Source organism: Artemia franciscana, chromosome 5 (assembly GCF_032884065.1).
Source record: "Artemia franciscana chromosome 5, ASM3288406v1, whole genome shotgun sequence".
NCBI classification, from domain to species: Eukaryota; Metazoa; Arthropoda; class Branchiopoda; order Anostraca; family Artemiidae; genus Artemia; species Artemia franciscana.
The window spans coordinates 59,574,610-59,595,722 of NC_088867.1; the positions used below are offsets into that span (position 1 = coordinate 59,574,610).

Sequence of the window (21,113 nt, forward strand, 5' to 3'; positions counted from 1 at the left end):
ATTACATTCATATGCCTACCGGCAGAGAAATGGAAAAGGTGAATAGATCATATGCCTCAACAGGAAATTTTTTAGGGGGGGGGGGGTTGCAAGTGCTACCAGGAAGTTTGTTTTAAGTGATTTTAAATGTCAGTATTTCTCTTTTCCTGTTTATAAATAAAGTTTAAATGCATTTAAACATGCAATAAAACGTATTGAAACGCCAATGCATTTAAATATATGTATACAATGTAATCAAAGATGAGAGAACCCAATTACAGGGGTTGCGTTGGCCTCACCGGCGCAAAGGATGAAAAGCCACGCATAATTTCCATCCATATGAACAACAATTCCGCTTTGTGTCATTTCGAAATTCCCGTAGTAAAAACGTAAATAAGAATTTTGTCAAAATATTTAGTTTTCGTCGAAAATTCCGACTAAATATTCAAATTTTGCCAGAATTTTTAATTACAGTCGAACTTTTTACTTCTTAAGCAAAAAATCGAAAAAGCGGGACTGACCAATTAATTTGCAATTAAGACGGCTCTAGCCGTCAGTATATCTCGGTTAGGTCTGGGCGTGATTTGAAAACCGATCAAAAATTAGATTTAAAAAAGAAGATTTTTCAATCGAAAGTAAGAAGCAACATTAAACTTAAAACGACCAGAATTCTCTAGTATATGGGGGAGGCTGCTCCTTCCTCAATCCCAAACTCTTTACGGAAAATATTACCTTTTGTCCCAATCCTTTAACAACGACTGTTGAAACACAAGGGCCGTTGAATTAGAATAATAAGCTTTTTTAAACCACTAAAAAACTTTAGGGTAACAAGCTGGGGTTGAAAAAAGGGCAGTCTCCCTCATATACGGAATAATTTCTGTTCATTTTAAGTTTTAATGTTGCTCTTTACTTTCAGCTGAAACACTTTTTTTTTATTTAATACCAGCTGTAAACCCATTCAATCTAGATTTTTGGTCAATTTTTTCTTGGCCCTAGCCTCTTTTATGTAACTTCAAACCGACATTAGAACTTTAAATTCCTACTCAAATTATCTGTCTCCGACAATCTACGACGTTCATCGATAGGAAATAAAATGAACATATATAAGTGACAACCTTCCTCAAAATTAGTTTAAAAGAACTTTAAAAAAAAAAATCAAAGAAAAGTAATAAGCAATATTAATGCCTGAAACGAGAAAAATAAAGCCATATATTAAGTAAAACTCAAAACGAGGAAAAACAAGCTTAATATGAGCAGAAACTAAGTAAAGAGAAACAAAATGAATAAACCCATCAAATTTGAAAATAACGGATTTTACTATGAATAAACGGGGCCTCAGTCAGTGACTAGGAGAGTTTTAAAAAGAAACCTCACCTCACCTCACAGCAGCGAAAAAAGCAAGGCTGGCATTAAAAACCTGTTTTTAAATCATTTTCTTTCATTTCATTGAATTGCCTCGTTTCATAACAATTTATTTTTCAGTCATGGTTGAACTTCGCTGAGGTAAAGATGCTGGGACTGTTTTGAAAAATTGTTCATTTTAGTTTTATTGATATTATCCTCTCGTAAGTTGTTTTTTCTTATTTGTATTGCTGAGGACGACCCTCGGACATAGGGCCGAAATATTCATTCTAATTTGTTTCCCACTGTCTTAAAAAATTCCCTATTGTTCTTCTTGTTTTTGGTGTTTGGCATTTTGATGGACTTTGGAACACGAACTTTTGGACTTTTTTCAAGGACTTTGTTCTATGGAATACGACAAAGGCTATGGGAGAGCATGAAATTAAATGGAAAAGTAAAAATCTCCTAGACTTAGATTAGGGAGATGTCAAGTATGGTTTTGAAACATAGGCGCCTTGGAATACAAAAGAAGATCTGTTAAATGTTTTCCAGAGGAATTGTCAACAAATAATTTGGATGGATATTTAACTAACCGTATGTCAAAAAAGCTATATCAAACATGTGGTTTTATCCTATTTTCTAGGACTATAATGAGAGAAAGGTTGAGATGGATAGGACACATCTTGCGGATGAAAGGTGTACAATTGCTTTAGATTGTTCTTTTCGGCCATCCTTCTTGTACCAAACGAAAAGTTTGTCGTCCCAAATGGGATGCAAGAGGTCACAAGGAAGGATTTAAAGAAAATTGGAACTTTAGGGAGGGAGAAGAGATGAAAGTTTCAAATAGATTGAGGCCGAGGAAGGGTGCCCAAAACTATGTAAACTGATAATATTAGTTTAGCAAATTTATTTAACGAAAAACTGGTGTCTGGGAAAGAGTATTTGGATTAGCTAAAACAAAACCACTAAATCAGTTCTAAAGAATCAACTTGTAAAAATGTAAATGATAAAAAAACATGTTATTTTAAGGTTTTTAAGGGATTATAGCTCGTAATTTGAGTTTTTGGTCCTAATATGCAAAAGAAGAATATTCTATTTTGTCTAGACTTGCCAAAATCCAACACCACCTGATCCCTAAGAAGTTTACTCTCAAATCTAATGCCCTTTCATTCTGTTCCTTGTTTATAGCCTACTATTCGGTGGGCTACAAAGACATGAATTCCTTTTTCCTGTTATAATGCTGTAAATTTTACAAATTGGAGAGGAAATTTAGTTTTTAGTTTCATGATCGTCATACCGGGAAAAAACAAGCTCCACAGCGCTGATAATGCAAAAAGAACAAAAACTAAAAAGATGACTACTAATTCAGTAGCATTCCTCTGCAATACAACTAGAACAGGCAAAAAAGGTAAAGGATACGGCATTAGACTTTACAGTCCGTACCGGCGGTGCTGATCTCCGTTTCTTGGCCCTTCAGCCAGGAAGTGCAATGGGGGGTTGGGGGCCAGCCATCCTGTGCTTTCACACACCCTTCCTGTTTACCTTCCCCAGATTTCTCCAGGTACCCATTTAGAGCTGGGTCAACTCTGGCTAAGTTTACTGAGTCACGCCACTGACCCCCGTCCCAAACCGAAGAATTGGATACACTGGGATTCGAACCCGCGTCCTCTCAGACAAGGGATCCCGAATCCTGCGCACCAACCCACACGGCCAGGACGGCTTTTTTTTCAACTAGAATAGGCCTACTTTGTAATCCATCGTCCAGCATTCCCTGCAAAGTACTATTGTTTTGGAAATTTTTTTTTAATGTTTTTCTTAAATTCAGTTTTAATGAGACTTTTTATATACTTTGGAGGACAGGGTCAAACCCAAGCTTACTCCCCTCCGGTAAAATTATAGCAAACAGTATTACTGGCTTTCGTATAAAGTGAATATACCACTTGATGCCTTTTTTATGCTCTTTACAAATATAATAATCGCTTCTACCGGAAATTCAGATTTAAGCACTTTTTGACCTCTTAAAAATGACCTAAATATGGGGTATAAAAAAGGCTTAAAACATAGCTCTCAAACTTTATAACATTGGACTCAAACTTACTGTTACATTATAAACCCATTTTTTTAATGCTATATTATCCACAAGCACTGATTTTCCACAATTAAATTGGATAAATAAATTTTATCAATGTTATGGCGTTTTCGGTCGTTTTTTACAAAATAATAGAATATTTGAAATCGCAATTCTGTAATAGTTTAGAAACAAATTTGGGCTATATATTTGCACATCAGGGGGGTGGGGGTAAAGCATAGCATATATTAAATATGTAAACTAACCATTGCTGTACTTAATATAGTTAAATTTATAGCAAACAGTATAACTGGCATTCATAATAGCCGGCTTTCAGATTTTTGACCAAAAACACATGCTTTTATTTAAAATTCGATGTCAAGGAAGAAGAAAACATCATAACATTGGAAAAATTAATTTATTCAAATTAATATTGGAAAATCAGTGCTTGTGGATTATATAACATTAAAAAAAAATGGATCTATAATGAAACAGTAAGTTTGAGATCAATGTTATAAGATATATAAGGTTCAAGACCAATTTTCTTAGCCTTTATAGTACCCCATATTTAGGTCATTTTTAAGCGGTCAAAAAGTGCTTAAATCTGAATCTCCGGTAGAAGCGATTATTATACTCGTAAAGAGCATAAAAAAAGGCATTGAGTGGTGTATTCACTTTATACAAAAGCCAGTAATACTGTTTGCTATAAATTTACCCTCCCCTCCTGGGTAACGCTACTGTCTGTGTGACGTTCTAGCTAGGAACAATAAGATAAATGCGAAACCACTATTTGGCTAATATTTTAAAATTGAAAAGAATGTTTTACTTAAGAGGTACTCTTTAAAGTGGAATTAAGAGTAGTGGCATTAAAACTAAATTTTATGATTGTCTTCTAGAGGTTCTGAATGCAATGCCAGTGAGGCGAAAGGAAGTGGGATTAAAAAAGATCCCCAGCAGGAGCTAATCATTTCCATATTTGTTTTTTTTGGGGAGGGGCTAGTGTTTTGGGTTATTTACAAAAAAAAACTTTAAAAACACATCAAAATCTATTTATATGCATTTTTTACGCTTGTAAGAGTCGGATAAACATTTCGGGGGGGGGGAGTCGAATGGGTTGAAAACCCCTAGCCATTACCATTAGCACTATTAAACAAATTTTTCTTTCATTTCACAAGTCTATTACATCTTCAGTGAGTTTGTCCTATTACCTTCCCAGACTTATCATGTAATTTCCTTGTAATTTCGCATTCTATATAGGGCATTTAAATCCCTACAGTGTGTGATGGACCGCTGATACACCCTTGAATCCTGACTCTAACGTACGTAACTGGTAATTTTAATTAAAATTAATACTCTTTCGTGAAATTCTCTTTAACAGGCTAAAGAAAAATAAGCAGGTTAAAGTATTTGTATTTAGCCCAGTGTCTTTCTTTTGAATATCTGTCAAACTATTGTTATTCCGAGAGGTCGAAAATTGAATTATGGAAACATCAAAAACAAGATGAACAATAGGAAATTCTTTTCGCAAGACAATGGAAATCTAATTTTAATGAATATTTCGGCCACATTTCCAAGGGCCGTCCTCAGAAAAACATGTATATATAGAAGAAGAAAAACTTACAACAACATACGACCAATAGAACTAAACTGAAATTCTTTTAAAACGGTCCCAGCATCCTGACTTCAGCAAAGTTCAACCAGGACTCTAAACATCAAAAACAAAAACATTAATTCAAATTAGATTTCCACTGTCTTGCGAAAAGAATTTCCTATTGTTCTTCTGGTTTTTGATCTTTGTGATGGAAAGGCAATGTGGTCTTCGTCGCTATTTAAGAACCATGGAAAACCGGTGGCGTGTGCCACGTGGGATGAATTCTACCATTCCTCGCATGAAGATGCACGAGGTGGTGGAAATGGCAAGTTTGCCACTTTTAGCGAAACAAGCGACGCTCTGAAATATATAACAGATGGCGGTGAGTCGGCGACGGCTTGGGATATTAGTTTTATGGTCAGAATGTTTTTGTTCACGATAATTTCTTATCAGAAAGTTCACTTTGATTCTAGCTCAACTTGGTTAGCATAGTTTCTTATGGTAGTGAAATAAAATATCGACAGGAGACAAACCTGGACACTCAATAAGCATGCTTTTAAGTAATAAAAACATAACGTCTGTATATCATATAGTGGTAGAAAAATTTCTATTAGCAAACACTAGATCATTTCAACTTAAACAATCCTTAATATACTGGATCGAGATAATAAGAATAAATATTCTTAAGAGCTCTTAAATAGTTTAATATACTGAAAAACTACAATAGTTTTCTTAAAAAGAACTCCTTTTCTAAATTTGCCCCTCTCCCTTTTAGGAAAGTATTTGCAAGAATGTTCCATTTGATGAACTTCCAAGGACCCCCTTGGTACAATGATAGACGTTCAATACTTGAAAGACAAGCTTGGAAAATGGCATAGGAATTTTGTTTCACTAAACCATTCAGAAAGGGGCACACTATTTGCCTTTAAGTCCATTATAATGTATACAAATATAAAAGCCCATTTTCGTATATTAAAGCTAGTTATTTTGGTTAATTGTTATCTTGACTGGTGTAACTATAACTATGGTATAATCTGGCATTATTGCTTGAGAATTATGTAAAATCAAGAATAACATTGTGGGAGTGGGATGAACTGCCTTCCTATATAAAACTCTCTTTTTTCCTGTTTTTATAAAAAAAATCTTTTTCTCCCACCATCCTAAATTTTCTTTAATTGGCACCTCTGTGCCCCTATCTTGGTAGAGTGGTGCCAATGTGACTACCCACATTTTGTATGATGGCTTTGTTTTAGCCATAAACGGAGGAGGAGGAAGAAACAGGAACTCTGAACAGCAAATTTGTAAATTTGGTGATAAGATAAGATTTATTTAAAAAAAAGGCTATTGCAAGCCCAAAAGGGCCGAATTCGCACTTTAGTGTCAGTACAAAATTATAGAATTGCTATCAATAGAACGATAATTGTCAGATGACAAGGCACCCTTATCCTCAAGGGTGTATCCAGGATTTTGTCCAGGAGGAGCTATTTCGGGGGAGACTGGATGTTTTACACCAAAAATTTCAAAAGTGCCTAGAAAATTCGTTTATATCCGTTTTTGTTACGGTTTTACGAGTCAGAAAAAATTCAAGGGTTCAAACTCGGTACCCTTCCCCTCTGGATACGGTTACCCTGTAAATTCATTATTACCAATTGGCTCAGAAACCAACCCATTGTTATTTTTAATCTTTTTCCGAGCATGTAAGCAATGGATTAAATACAGCTTCTAACTCGATTTTTTTTTTTTTCAAATATTTGTGGTTGTACTCTAGCAATAAGCACATACATAGCAAATTTTGGGGAAAGGCAGAGCTTCTGGGGAGAGGGGCCAAAAGTAAGACTGAAAAAGAGAGAATTTCAAGAAACTGCCAAGTTTTTGAGGGACGGAGACACCGTCCGGAAGGCCCCCCGTTGTTAGCTTTTGTTTTGTTAACCCGCTAATGACGATTAAAGTTACTTGGTGTATCATTTTGTTTTTCGGGAAGTATCACCGAATCAGTGATTTCGAGAAATACCACTCCTTCAATTTAATGGACTGTAGACAGTTCGTCTATCACTTACGTTCAAGCGCGAGCTATCAGCATTCAAGATCTTCAAACAAACCTTCCTTAGACACACCTCCTGCCACGGGTAGCATCTAACTACCGACAAATCAGATCTCAGAAACAATCGTATGCTACCATGGTAGCTTCTTCTCTGATTATGGGTAGTCTCGTGGTGACAAGCAGACAATAGACAATATGAATTTGTGTTTTCCTGGGTTTGTACCCAGCTTACCGGCTATGATACCACCACCAATATTACCCTTACAGGAAACTTTGAGGCCACCTCTATGGCCATATGGTCAGTGGCTGAAGCCACCGATAGACCACAATAAAGAAATATTGCTTCGGCTTGATATGCATTTTCATCAAGAGACCTTGCTAAACCAAAGAATTTTGCTTCACAATCAGCTGCTACAACATAAGCTTCAACTGTCTAAGACCCTAGAAACAGCAGACACTTGGATACTAATGCCAGATGTGTTTGATACAGTGATTACCGGCAAAAACGTAGAACTTATTGCAAAACAACCAATTCATCGAGGACAAAAATATCTTCCTTCAAGTGGTGTTGCTCGGTTTGGTCTGTTACCGAAGGAATCTAGCCAAGAAAGAAGCCAGGTATGATACCACGGTCTATATTCATTATTTTCTGGAACTAACAATGTAATATGTTATGGCTGCAGAGCAGTGGCGTAACTTCGTCAGAATCCTAGGGGGTGGCAACCTTGGTATACGATCAATAGATATTGACTGAGGTTGTATGAGCTATTAGACCCAAATCAAGTGAAAATAACAGAGGAAAAATGAAGAATAAACCATATAGTACTATAGAGGCAAATATATACTAAAGAAAACTGGCCCGTTTCTCTGGATACTTGAATTATTCAGGCTTATCTTAGTCATAACAAGATTTTTGAAGGAACTAAATTTTAGCTGAGGGGGCAAACTGGGGTCTCGGGGAGCAAACTAGGGTCTTGAAGGGGCAGTTGCCCCCTGTCCCATAGCAAATTTTGCCAGCTGCTGCAGAGCTTTGAAAGTCATTACTCTACAAATACAGGATTGAATATGTGATGTGTGTTAATATGTGAATGTTTTTGCTGCGACAATCATGATTTTATCCTTCTTGAATCTATTTAAATTTTTATTTTTGTGTTTAACGATTGTGAGTTTTTTGTTAAGTTATTATAAACAACTTATTGGGCCCGTAATCAATTTTAAACTTCCTAATTTGAATAACTGTGCTCTTGAGCATCTGAGTTTGTATGTTAAGAGGATGCTTAAGTTCATTGAGCTCTCATAATTCATGAACTCAACCATCTGGAGAATTATTCGTAAATTTGCCTTGCAACACAGAAATCAGATAGAATAAAAAATGTACCACGAATTCTCCAATTAATGCTCTTTCCAAGTATAATTATCACAATTATCACAAATAACCTCTTCTTTACCTCTCTTTCTCCTACCTTTGCCTCTACCTTTCTCTTTAATTTTTCTTTACACACCAAATTGAAGTCATATTACGGAATTACACATCTCTAGCTATCCTATTTACTTTAGATATATAAGGACATATAAAGACCTTACTTCCATGATCCTGGCCGTACTGATATTTTTGTTTGTCGGTGTGGGGGGGGGGGAGTGAATTTTCTTGGATGGGCTTTTAAAGAAAAAAATTAAAAAGCGCATAAAAAATTTGTTTATATGCATTTTTTTTACGTATTTACGAGTCGGACAAACATTTCGAGGGAGGATGGGTCAGTTTCGAACCATTTTTTGTGGCCAAAAAAGGGGGAGGTGGTAAATCAGGTGTTCATACCCTTGATGGACCATGCAATATCATTCAAGCGCGATTCGTCTGACAATTTCTAATTCTGACAAAAAAGCTTTTCAAACCCAAGCTTCCCCTTCCTAAATTAAATTTTCAGCTCACCTCAGGATCGCATTTCTTTGGGCACCAACAGGGCCCTTAGTTTTTCTTCTATTTCTGAAACACTAATTCAAATGAAAAGTAGACCCAAAAACAGTTGAATAATCTCAAAAAATGAACCATGTTATTATAAGTCACTAAACTAAACAACCTAAATCACTTCATGATTGTGCTACATGATTGTGCTCAACTTTGGTAGAATATATGAAAAGTTAATTCCATGAAATCTGCTCACTTCTTAATCCCTGATAGCTAGAGGATTTTTTTTCTTTTCTCAAAAATACTAAGTTGGATTTTATCATTATAGGAATAAGATATATATATAAAACTAAGCTATTATAAAGTGGAACTGGAAGTACAAAATATTAGGAAGGTTCATCAAACAGTTCGTGGTAACGAACTGTATGTAAGGAGCTACCCGGCTCAATAGTAACCGAAACTCAAGTTTCTTCAAGTTTAGTCCTGCCCATCAAAAGTTACGAGCCTACGAAAATTTGCATTATTTTTGAAAAAAGGGAGAAACACCTCCTAAAAGGCATAGAATCTTAATGAAAATCACGCCATCAGATTCGGCGTATCAGAGAATCTTACTGTAGAGATTTCAAGCTCCTATCTCCACAAATGTGGAATTTTGTACTTTTTGCCGGAAGAAAGATCACGAATGCGTGTTTTTTTTCTCCAGGGGTGATCATAACGACCCAATGGTCCTAGAATTTCGCAAGAAGGTTCATTAGAACAGAAATTAAAAGTTCTAGTGCCCTTTTTAAGCGACCAAAAAATTGTAGGGCAACTAGGGAACGTGGGAGGCCCCCTCCCACGCTCAATTTTTCCAAAGTCACTGGATCACACTTTTTAGATATCCGTTTGTTCATCTTAGCCGAAATATCTAATAACTATGTATTTGTGGACTATTTAATTCCCCGCAGCTCCTGGGGGAAGAGCTGCAAGTTTGCCCCTTATTTACATATATGAAATTTGCCCATTGTTTACATATTCCCTAGTATTGGTTATTTGGAATTATACAGACATTTTCAGGGGAACTTTTTCTGTTGATTCTGTTGGAGGATCGGGGGAGAGGATTAAGTGGGAGGATCTTTCCATGGGGGAAGAGATTTCCCAGCATTATTTAAAAAACAATCAGAAAGTAAATATAAAAAAACAAGTTTTTTTTTTCAAATGAAAGTAAGAAATAACATTGAAACATAAAACGAACCGAAATTATTACGTATATGAGGGGTTTCGTCCCCTCGTCAGTGCCTTGCTCTTGAAGGTAAAGCATTTTTAGCAATTTCAAAAGAGCTATTCATTCTAATTAAAGGTCCTTTGTGATTCAGGGGTCATTCTTAAAGTACTGAAACAGAATTCGAACTTTTGCGTAAAGAGTTAGGTATTGACGAGGGGGCGAACCCCCTCATATTTCGTTTATGAGGAAGTTCTCCAACTCGTCAATACCTTGCTCTTTACGCCAAAGTCTGAATTTTGTTAAATAGTGGCCGATATAAGCAGTAGTTTGTTTTTGTTATTTTCCAGCCAATCTTAGCATTTAATTTTACCTTAAGCAGCTTTCTAACTATGATTTTTATGTGATAATAAACCAAAGAAATTGTATGTCTTCAGCTTGTGGTTTTTATTAAATAGAAAAAAAGCAAATTGTTTCCAATTGAAAGTAAGGAATAACATTAAAACTTAAAACGAAAAGAGTGTGGTGTTGAGAAGGGGACAACCCCTTTCATATACGGAATAATATCTGTTCGTTTCAAGTTTTAATGTCGCTCGTTATTTTCAGTTTAAAAAAAAACTGTCTTTTATTAATTTAATAAGCACTATAGAGGAGATTTGCATAGCTTCATAACGATTTACCAACATAAACAGAAGGGCAGCTATTAGGGAGCCAAAGACGATTGCCCTCTTAGAAAACATATCAGTCACAATGGAGAAGGGACTCGGGGCTTGTAACCCATGGATCCCCCCCCCACCGCTTGGATTAAAAAAGTATTTTTTTGACATTTGTACTAGAAAAATCGAAAAAACTACAAACTTGCCCCACTATATTCTGAAAACATTTATTTAGCCCCCCAGATTCTCCTGAACTGGCACCAGATGCTACCCCCCCCCGAATAATCATCTGAAAAGTGTGTGGCAAAGTCTGGAACCTGGTATAAAAACCTAACTTCAGCCAAAAGTATAACAGTTAAAAATAGGGATGAAACCTTTTAGTCGACAAAGGATAGATATAACATTTTTAACTGGATATTTTGAACACATGTACAGTGTTCATCATCAGCAGTAATGTTTTACTGCTGATGATGAACGCTGTATACGTGTTCGAAAATATCCAGTTAAAAATTTTATATCTGTTCACTGTCGATTAAAAGGTTTCATCCCTATTTTGAACTGTTATACTTTCGTCATGGAACGGCAGTGTGGACTTAGAAGCTATTTAACTTCAGCCACTAATGGGTCGCACCATTTCTCCTAGGCACATAAGATTGCTTCCCTTCCTGTAATAGGCTACAAATTTACTTACTGTATGTTTGCTTATTTTAGACTTTAACTCCTCCGGAGTCTTTGGGTCGCATAGGGTGTCGATGAAGCCTCTCCACTCGTCCCAAAGCAGTCCTTAAGCAGTGACGTCTTCCCATTTCGGTACTGACGAGGTCTCAGCCGTCAACAGATCTCAGTCATAGGTTCTCCGCCAGGTGTTTTCTGAATCACCTCGTCTTCTTTGGCAGTATCCAGTCGTAGGCTGTCAAATGACGGCAGAAATCACCGAAATTAAATTATAAGGCGAAGAAATATCCCCTTCAAAATTTGAATGCTAGACGCTGAATGTTGCAACCCTGTAGCTGGATAATGTATTTGTAGCTTATGCCGCAATTACTGGTTTACCTAGAACTAAAATTTGCGCCTGGGAGTGTCCACAAAAGAATTAGAAAAATAAAAAAAGATTTAAATTTGAAGAAAAATAGACACATTATGTCAACAACATCTTAAATATTCTGATTAGGAGTGCCAGACTCACATACCTCCTTTTCCCGACAATGTGGTTGCGTAGTCTTCTCGTGAAACGGAGATCAACATTGTTCTGTCAAATCAGAGAACATAAAAAGCAATATAAAAAAGATGACCCTTCCTTACATTGGCAGATCCTGAGGGGGGCCGCAGGGACCCCTCTTCCGAGATGTTTTATGATGCATTAATGCATAAATTTATTTGAAAATATAGTTATCTATTTGGTCAATTATCGATGCCCTTGTCACGTTCCCCTCCCCCCAAGATCTGCTTATTGGGACCCTTTTCATAATGACCCCCCGTCCCCAAAAAAGGCTCTAGATCGATCCCTGCTTCCTTAGACCTGATCTACTTCTTGTGTCTTCTTTTATTTCTACTGGCATTTAATAATAGTTAGAATAAGATCCAAAGTAATATTCTAAGTTTTAGCGAACAAAAGTTGTCCGTAAATGAAAAATGCGGTCCCTTAGTAAAAATAAATTTTGCATGAGGAAACAAAAGCAAATGCAGCTTTTTAAACAATGATAAACATAGAAATATGTCACATAGTTTTTTAGATATCACCACTTGATACACTTGATACCACTTAATACATCAGCACCATTGACAATGCATAGGGTAACCAGCTCAAAATCCCCAAATTTTTTTTGCTGCCTTTTTGCTTAGAAATTTTGTTGGAAATCTTCATATATTAAAATCATTTAAAAGTTTTTAATCGAACAGTTTTTTGTTCGTTCTTCCTAAACCAAATTGAAATCAATTGGATAGTAAACTTCAGCTGAACAAAACACGTCAAATAAAGTCTCTTGAATTTTGACAGCTGATAACTTAAGGATTTCAAATGGTGATTTAAAAGATTTCCATTTTTTACGTTTTTCCAACTGAAAAAATCTAGGGAACATAAATTGGTGTTAATTTGGTCGTCTGTGTGACACTTTGTATATTTGATATCATGAGCTAACCATATTCGCTAAAAAAAAAGAAAAAAAAAAAAAAAAACGGCAGAAAGTGAGCAGGACGAAACGAATGATTTAATACCATAATTCATCTCCGATCTTGCATACTATTGTATCGCCATTACTTTTGAGGGTTCTATAAAAGTGACTAGATGACTTTACAATAGCTTTTTAGTCGATTCAAAGCAAAGAAATCCGAAACCCAATTTTTGGCGGATACAAGAGTATAAAAGACGAGCGATGAAATTGATTAATAGTATAATTTCTAGGATATCATATATTTCTTTGGCTTCAGATTCATTTTAGAAACCCAAGATTCCTTTTAGTCCCTTTTTCTTGGAAATGTTGCTTGAGAAGTATTTCGATCTTCATATTAACACTTATTAAAGTTTTTAATTAACATTTTTTAGTTGGTTCTTCGTAAACAAATTTGATATCAAATGGAGAGTGAACCTCAATTGCAAAAAAAAGTAAAAAAAACATGATTCTAATGTGTGATTTTAGAAGATTTCAAAAGTTTCCGATGATTTTCAATCAAAAATTTAGAAAATTTGAACCTTTAATTTATTTTTTACGTATGACCCTTTGTATTTTTAATGTCATGAGCTGACCACATTCGCTGTTAAAAAAGGTACCAAAAGTCACTAGTACAAAACGATATCGCTTAAAACCATAATTGTATGTAATAGTGCAATTGTTAGGATTACACAAGTTGTAAAATCCATCATAAAGATAGCTTACTAAGAAAATGACATCGACATTAATGACATTGAAGCTTTTTTCATGCTCATTTTGGAAGTTTATTTTCAGTAGTTAAGAAACAAGAGATTCTGATAGCCCACAAGGGATAGTACAGGAAGGATATCCAGCCTTCTATGCCTCGAAATTATTATGCTGAATGCTGACTCGAGAGTTCATTTTTTCTCCCCCTCTATATTTTTCTTAATTTTTCTCATTTTCGAAGTCCATATTTTTAGTAGTTAAGAAACAAGAGATTTTGATAGCACACAAGGAATAGTACAGGACGAATATTCAACTTTCAAAGCCTTGAAATTATTACACTGAATGTTGTCTCGACAGTTCATTTTTTATTTCCTTTATATTTAATTTTTCTAAAGATTTAATTTCTTTTTTGTTATGTCAACTTTAAGTTTTTTCAAGGCTCGTTATGGAAGTTCATATTTTCAGTAGTTAAGAAACAATAGGCAATAGTTCGTGGTAACGAACTGTAAGTAAGGAGCGACCCGACTCAATAGTAATCGAAACTTTAAAAAACGGAAATTTAATACCAATAGATACATCAAAAGAACAAATTTTTTATGCTTATTTCAAATATGCAAGTTTAGTCAAGTTAATCCCTAAAAACCATAGAATCTCAGTGAAAATCACACCATCAGGTTCAGCGTATCAGAGAACCCTACTGTAGAGGTTTCAATCTCCTATCTGTACAAATGTGTGATGTTGTATTTTTTTGCCAGAAGAAACATCACGGATGAGTCTTTATTTGTTTTTTTCCCCGGAGGGGATCGTATCGACCCAGTGGTCCTAGAATGTCACGAGAGGGCTCATTCTAACGAAAATTAAAAGTTCTAGTGCCATTTTAAGTGACCAAAAAATTGGAGGGCAACTATGCCCCCTCCCACGCTCTTACGCTCGTTTTATTCCCAAAATCACTGCATCGAAATTTTGAAATAGCCATTTTGTTCAGCATAATAAAAGAATCCAGTAACTATGTCTTTGAGGACGACGTAATCCCCCACAGTCCCCCAGGGAACGGCTGCAAGTTATGAACTTTTTCCATTGTTTACAAACATTATTGGTTATTAGGAAGTATACAGACGTTTTCAGGGTTTTTTCTGGGGAATGGAGTTACGCGGGAGAATCTTTCAATGGAGGAAATTATCATGGGGGAATAGAATTTCCATTAAGGGGGCGCTAGATTTTCCAGCATTATTTGGAAAGACAATGAAAAATTAAATTAAAAAAACAATGCTTTTCAACTGAAAGTAAAGAGCAACATTAAAACTTAGAACGAACAGAAATTATTTCGTATATGAGGGGTTCGTCCCCTCCTTAATACCTCATTCTTTACGCTAAAATATCTTTAGTGGTTTTGAAATAGCTATTTATCAAACAGTTCGTGTTAACGAACCGTAGTAAGGAGTGACCCGGCTCAATAGTAACCAAAACTATAAAAAATGGAATTTTGATAACAATAGTTACATCAAAAGAATTAAATTTGTATGCTGATTTTAAATATGTAAGTTTTATCAAGTTTAGTCTCACTCATCAAAAGTTACGAGCCTGAGAAAATTTGCCTTATTTTGGAAAATAGGGGGGAAACACCCCCTAAAAGTCATAGAATCTTAACATAAGTCACGCCAATGCATTCAGCCTATCAGAGAATCCTACTGGGGAAGTTTCAAGCTCCTATCTAGAAAAATGTGGAACTTCGTATTTTTTGCAAGACCGATCACGGGTGCGTGTTTATTTGTTTGTTTGTTTTTTTTGCTTGTTTTTTCCCCCAGGCTTGATCATATCGACCAAGTGCTTCTAAAATACCAGGAAAGGGCTCATTGTAACAGAAATGAAAAGCTCTAGTGCCCTTTTTAAGCGACCAAAAAAAAATTGGAGGGGACCTAGGCCCCCTCCCACGCTCATTTTTTCCCCAAGTCAACAAATCAAAATTTTGAGGTAGCCATTTTGTTCAGCATAGTCGAAAATCATAATAACTATGTCTTTGGGCTGACTTATCCCCTCACAGTCCCCGGGGGAGGAGCTGCAAGCTACAAACTTCGACCAGTGTTTAAATACAATAATGGTTATTGGGAAGTGTATAGACGTTTTCAGGAGGATTTTTTGGTTGTAGGGGGGTTGAGGAGAGGGGGCCACGTGGGAGGATCTTCCCTTGGAGGAATTTGTCATGGGAGAAGAGAAATTTGAATTTAAAAAAAGTCATGGCCAATTGTAGAAAAAAGCCAAGACAGATTGTTCAATTAAGTGGGCAGCCCAGTCAAGGTTAATTTTACCACTTTGATTGCCGTTGTTAGTGTCTCCCATTTATGCTACACCTCTCCGTGCATGCGTGTCCCTTCACAAATGCCGAGATTCTCTAGCATTATTTTTAAAAACACTGAAAAATGCTGGATGAGACATTTCAAAACGAGGCGGTAATGCAATGCCTAACAAACTGGGTTCGTACCCCAAGTTGTGATGTCCCTCCCGGAAGACCCCGGATGGCAGCAAGGTTGACAAGGAGTTGGGTCTGTAATATTGCACATTAAGAGAATCTTAATATTGCCAGAACTGTTTTAGACACCCTCATAACTGGCGTCATCACAAGTGATTTTTGACGGCCTAGTGTTCTTATATACCCGTTTAACATGCCCTTAAATAATGATTGGTGTAATTGACAAATCTTACACATTAATAGAATTTTAATATTACCTGTCAGGGCTATTTTTGACGGCCTCATGTTTTTACGTAACAAATGAAGGTGCCATCCAATAATGACAAGTATAATTGACAAATCCTATACATTAAGAAAATTTCGGCACTGCGACTCTTGCAACTCGCAACTAATATCGCAACTAATATCGACCTCGCAACGCGCCCTCGCAACTAATATCGACGATCTCAGGTTTGTACATACTTATTCAAGGCACACTTTGTAAATGACAAGCCAAAGTTGGTATATCTAAAAGAAAGAGAAAAAAATGAATATTGCTAGTTCTTACTTCGACGGTCTTGTCACTAAGGGTTGTGACTTGCAATTTTAAAGTTAGCAGAAACTAATTTTCTTACTTCTCAAATGACGACAGTATAGTGGTCACTTACAAGCACCCATCCACAGCACCCATTGGGATCATATAGAAGAAGTAATTTTCCTATACCTTCTATAAAGCTTAATCAAATTTTCTTCCATCCTCCTCCTTAATGTCTAAACAGCGTATAGGGGTTTCGCCCCTTCGTTGATACTTCGCTCTTTACGCTAAAGTTCGGATTTTGTTCCAATTTCTTAAGAGTGACCTCTGAATCACAAAAGCCATTTAATTAGAACAAATAGCTCTTTTGAAAGCACTAAAAAAAACTTTGGCGTAAAGAGCGAGGTATTGACGAAGAGGCAGTTCCCTCATATACATAATAATTTTGGTTCGTTTTCAGACTTAATGGTGCTCCTTATTTTCAGTTGGAAAAACTTGTTTTTTATTTAAATTTTATCGTTTTTTTCAAATAATCCTGGAAAATCTGGCGCATTGAAAATTCCCTTCCCCCATGAATAATTCATCCATTGAAAGGTCCTCCCACGTAACTCCCTCCACCGACCCCCTCCCATCAGAAAAAATCCCCCTGAAAACGGCTGTATACTTCCCAATAACCAATACTATATGTAAACAATGGGCAAAGTTCATAACTTTTAGCCCTCCCCCCAAGTACTATGGATGATTAAGTCATTTCCCAAAAAATAGTTACTAGATTTTTCGACTTTGTTAAAAAAAAAATGGCTAGCTCAAAATTTTGATCGGGTGACTGGGAAAAAGTGAGCGTGGGAAGTGGCCTAGTTACCCTCCAATTTTTTGGTCACTTAAAAAGGGCACTAGGACTTTTAATTTTCATTCTAATCAGCCGTCTCGTGATGTTCTTGGACCACTGGGTCAATACGATCACTCCTGAAACAAAAACAACATATAAACAAGCATCCGTGATCTTTCTTCTAGTAAAAATACAAAATTTCACATTTTTGCAGATAGGAACTTGAAACATCAACAATGCGGCTCTCTGATGCGCTGAATCTGATAGCATTATCACCATTAATATTCTATGACTTTTAGTTGGTGTTTATCCTTTTTTTCGAAAATAAGGCGAATTTTCTCGGGAAAACTTGTAAATTTGGATGGGTAAGACTAAACTTGATTAAACTTATATATTTGATAACTTCGAAGACCACACTGCCTTTCCATGATGAAAGTAAAACAGTTCAAAATAGGGACGAAACCTTTTAATCGACAGTGAATATATATATAAATTATTTAACTGGATATTTCGAACACATATACAGTGTTCATTATCAGCAGTAAAACTCTGATGACGAACACTGTATATGTGTTCGAAATATCCAGTTAAATAGTTTTTATATATATTCACTGGCAATTGAAAGGTTGCATCCCTATTTTGAACCGTTTTACTTATATAGTTGAAACAAGCATAAAAATTCGATTCTTTTGATGTGTCTATTGGTATTAAAATTCTGTTTTTTAGAGTTTCGGTTACTATTGATCCGAGTCGCTCCTTACTTACAGTTATACTAAAAGTTACTGCTGTAATTCTTATGACCTGTTCTAGACTAGGGAAAATGTGCAGTTTTTCTTTACTAGTTGTAAACGAAAATTTAACATCGAGTTATTCTAATGGACTTCTCAAAATACTATATGTAATTTTTTCATTAAATTTGTTTTTTTTTATGTCAATATCTAAGGTTGAAAATGCACTATGATCAAGGTCTTCGGTCATGTTTTTTTTTAAGATTTTTTTTTTTTTTTTATTTTCCCAGATCATACTTTCATTGCATGCATGAACCCCAACTGTTCAATTTTCCTTATGATCTACTTATATACAAATTAAAATTGGTGTTATACGGTGATCAAAGCTATCAATTCATTATTAAGCTTCTTGACCTACCAATTACAAATTTGCAGCCTAATAGCTCATCTAATCGAGAGGCGAACATACGATGAAACATTGTTATCATTTTCAGATCCATCATTGTAGGTCTGAAGTTGTGTTCTCTGCTCCTTACTTATAAATTACTATCATCGATCAGGATTGAGTAGTGTGAGTTACATCGAATTGATCGGCTGTATTCTTTACAAGAATGCAATTAAAAGGAAAGCCCTCCTAGGTTGGACATTCGTTTTCCCACAAATGACGATGATATAAATTAGATTAGTACTTCTTATATTCTTTTTTCATCTTTTTCAAATTTCATATAACAAAAAATTACACATACCAGTGACAATATAGCCCAAGCATATACACAGAAACTCCAGGAAGGGACCAAAAATAAAATTAATATGAATAAAAAGTGCCTAGAAATTCAGGAAATTTTGGATTTCAGGGACACGGGGTCCGATCCCTCTCCCCTCTGCTAGCGACGTATATACAAATAGGCAAAGTTGTTTTAGGAGCTGACTTGTTATATGATACATGATATGTATATATATATATATATATATATATATATATATATATATATATATATATATATATATATATATATATATATATATACAAAATTAGTATCATCGATTAGAATTTAGTAGTATTATCGATATCATCGATTAGTATTTATTGAGTTATATTGAATTGATAATGGGGGTTTGTAGCGTGTATCTGTAAGCTCAGCCAGAGTCGACCCAGCTCTATGGAGGAATCCCGTGAGAATGGGTACCTGGAGAAGTCCGGGAAAGGTAAACAGGAAGGGTGTTCGAAAGAACAAGATGGCTGGCCCCCAGCCACTCGTTGTACTTACTGGTTAAACGTCCATAAAATGGAGATCAGCACCGTCGGTAGGGACTACAAAGTCCATTGCCGTATTCCTTTTTTTTTCTTTATGGAAAAGAATTCAACTAAATGTGAAAACCTTCTAGGTTAGACATTCTTATCCATTTTCCCCAAAACGACGATATAAATTTGATTAGTGCTCCTTAAATTAGAAAAAAATCTGATGGAAATAAAAAGCAAAAAAAAAAGAATTTGAACTGAACAAAACTGTTGCATCTAAGCTTATGCAGCATATATCTATAAAAATTAACGCAAATAAACTGACAGCTGATACTTCTCTAGATTTATAGAATCATGCGTAGCTAGCTCTTTACTGAAAAAAAGCAATACAGAATTTTTGCACAATACAAACAAAAGAAAGCTTTGGAATGTTTACATTCTTTTTTTTCAGTTGAAAACAAAGTATTTTAGGAAGGGTTAAAATTCGTTTGTTTGGCTACTACTTTTGCAAAATGAACCCAATCCAATGAATGACTCTCTCAGACACATGCAAAATATTTTTCCTGGGGGGGGAGATAGTAAAAAAAATAATCAATAGAATAAGAAGTGTCCAGAAATAAGGAAAAGTTTATTGTAGGTTGCAGGGCTCTCCTTTCAGCTAAAATGGATATTCTGTGGCTTTTTTAGGCCCAAAGTGAAAAATTAATCAATAGAATAAGAAGTGTCCAGGAATTAGGGAAAGTTTATTGTATGTTACAGGGCTCTCCTTTCAGCTAAAATGGATATTCCCTGGCTTTTTTTAGGTCCAAAGTGAAGGCATTTTGATTGTGTTAGGATAGTGGACTACCTTCAGAAATTAAACAATTTAAATTGAAATTCTCCGTACAACGGATATGTATTTCTGGATTTCATATAGATATAACTGGGATATACCTTGAAATTACAGCTTTTTACTCCCCATTTCAAATAATAATAAAGTATCGATTCACACTAATAATAAAGTATCGATTCACACTTTATATCATTAGACCAGTTCTTTGCTTTACATTTTAAAATAATGAATCTATATTATGGCTGGCTAATGGTTATTGTGAGCCTTATAAATCAGTCTTTTATTTTCATCCGGTTATTTAATTACTTTTTGAGTCCCAAGTAATATTCTTGATTTTTTGTCTTTAATTATGTTTTCAGTGAAGTCCTAGTTTTACTCTTTAATTTTTGCAAGAAGCTTACTGCCGTAATTGTATAAATATATGGTGCAGGTGCAGACACTTTTTCATATGGTACAAAGTTATGGTACAGGTAATATTTTTCTATGCTTTAAGTTTCAGTTTCACTTTTTACTTTGTTAAAAAAACAACTATTTTCTTATGTTAATTCTTTTAAAGAATGCAGCTAAGAGCTATAACCTTCTTTTGATGAACATTCCTATATATTTTCCCAGTAACGACAATAAAACGAATTAGCTCAATGCCTCTTAAATAAGTTATTCTAAATATTTTTAAAAATCCATTAAAGGTCAACCATTACCCTAAAAAGGGTTCTTTATATATGTGTATGTGTGTGTACATAAACATATATATATATATATATATATATATATATATATATATATATATATATATATATATATATATATATATATATATATATATATATATATATATATATATATATATACTTACATCGTTTTTTAG

At 35.1% G+C, this 21,113-nt stretch overlaps 1 protein-coding gene across 3 annotated transcripts in view; it reads left to right on the top strand.

The window, feature by feature from the left end:
- The window catches only part of LOC136027658 (zinc finger protein 675-like), a 152,180-nt gene that overhangs the window by 45,826 nt on the left and 85,241 nt on the right, over positions 1–21,113 (top strand). The window contains exon 1 of one of the 3 annotated variants that reach the window (XM_065705092.1): positions 7,015–7,638. The exons of 1 other annotated variant lie outside the window; for it this stretch is intronic. In XM_065705092.1, the coding sequence (XP_065561164.1) occupies positions 7,216–7,638 (423 nt within the window). In that variant the 5' untranslated portion in view covers positions 7,015–7,215. Of the gene's footprint in view, positions 1–7,014; positions 7,639–21,113 lie in introns of those variants that run through there. One more of the 3 variants, XM_065705091.1, reaches the window with a different exon arrangement.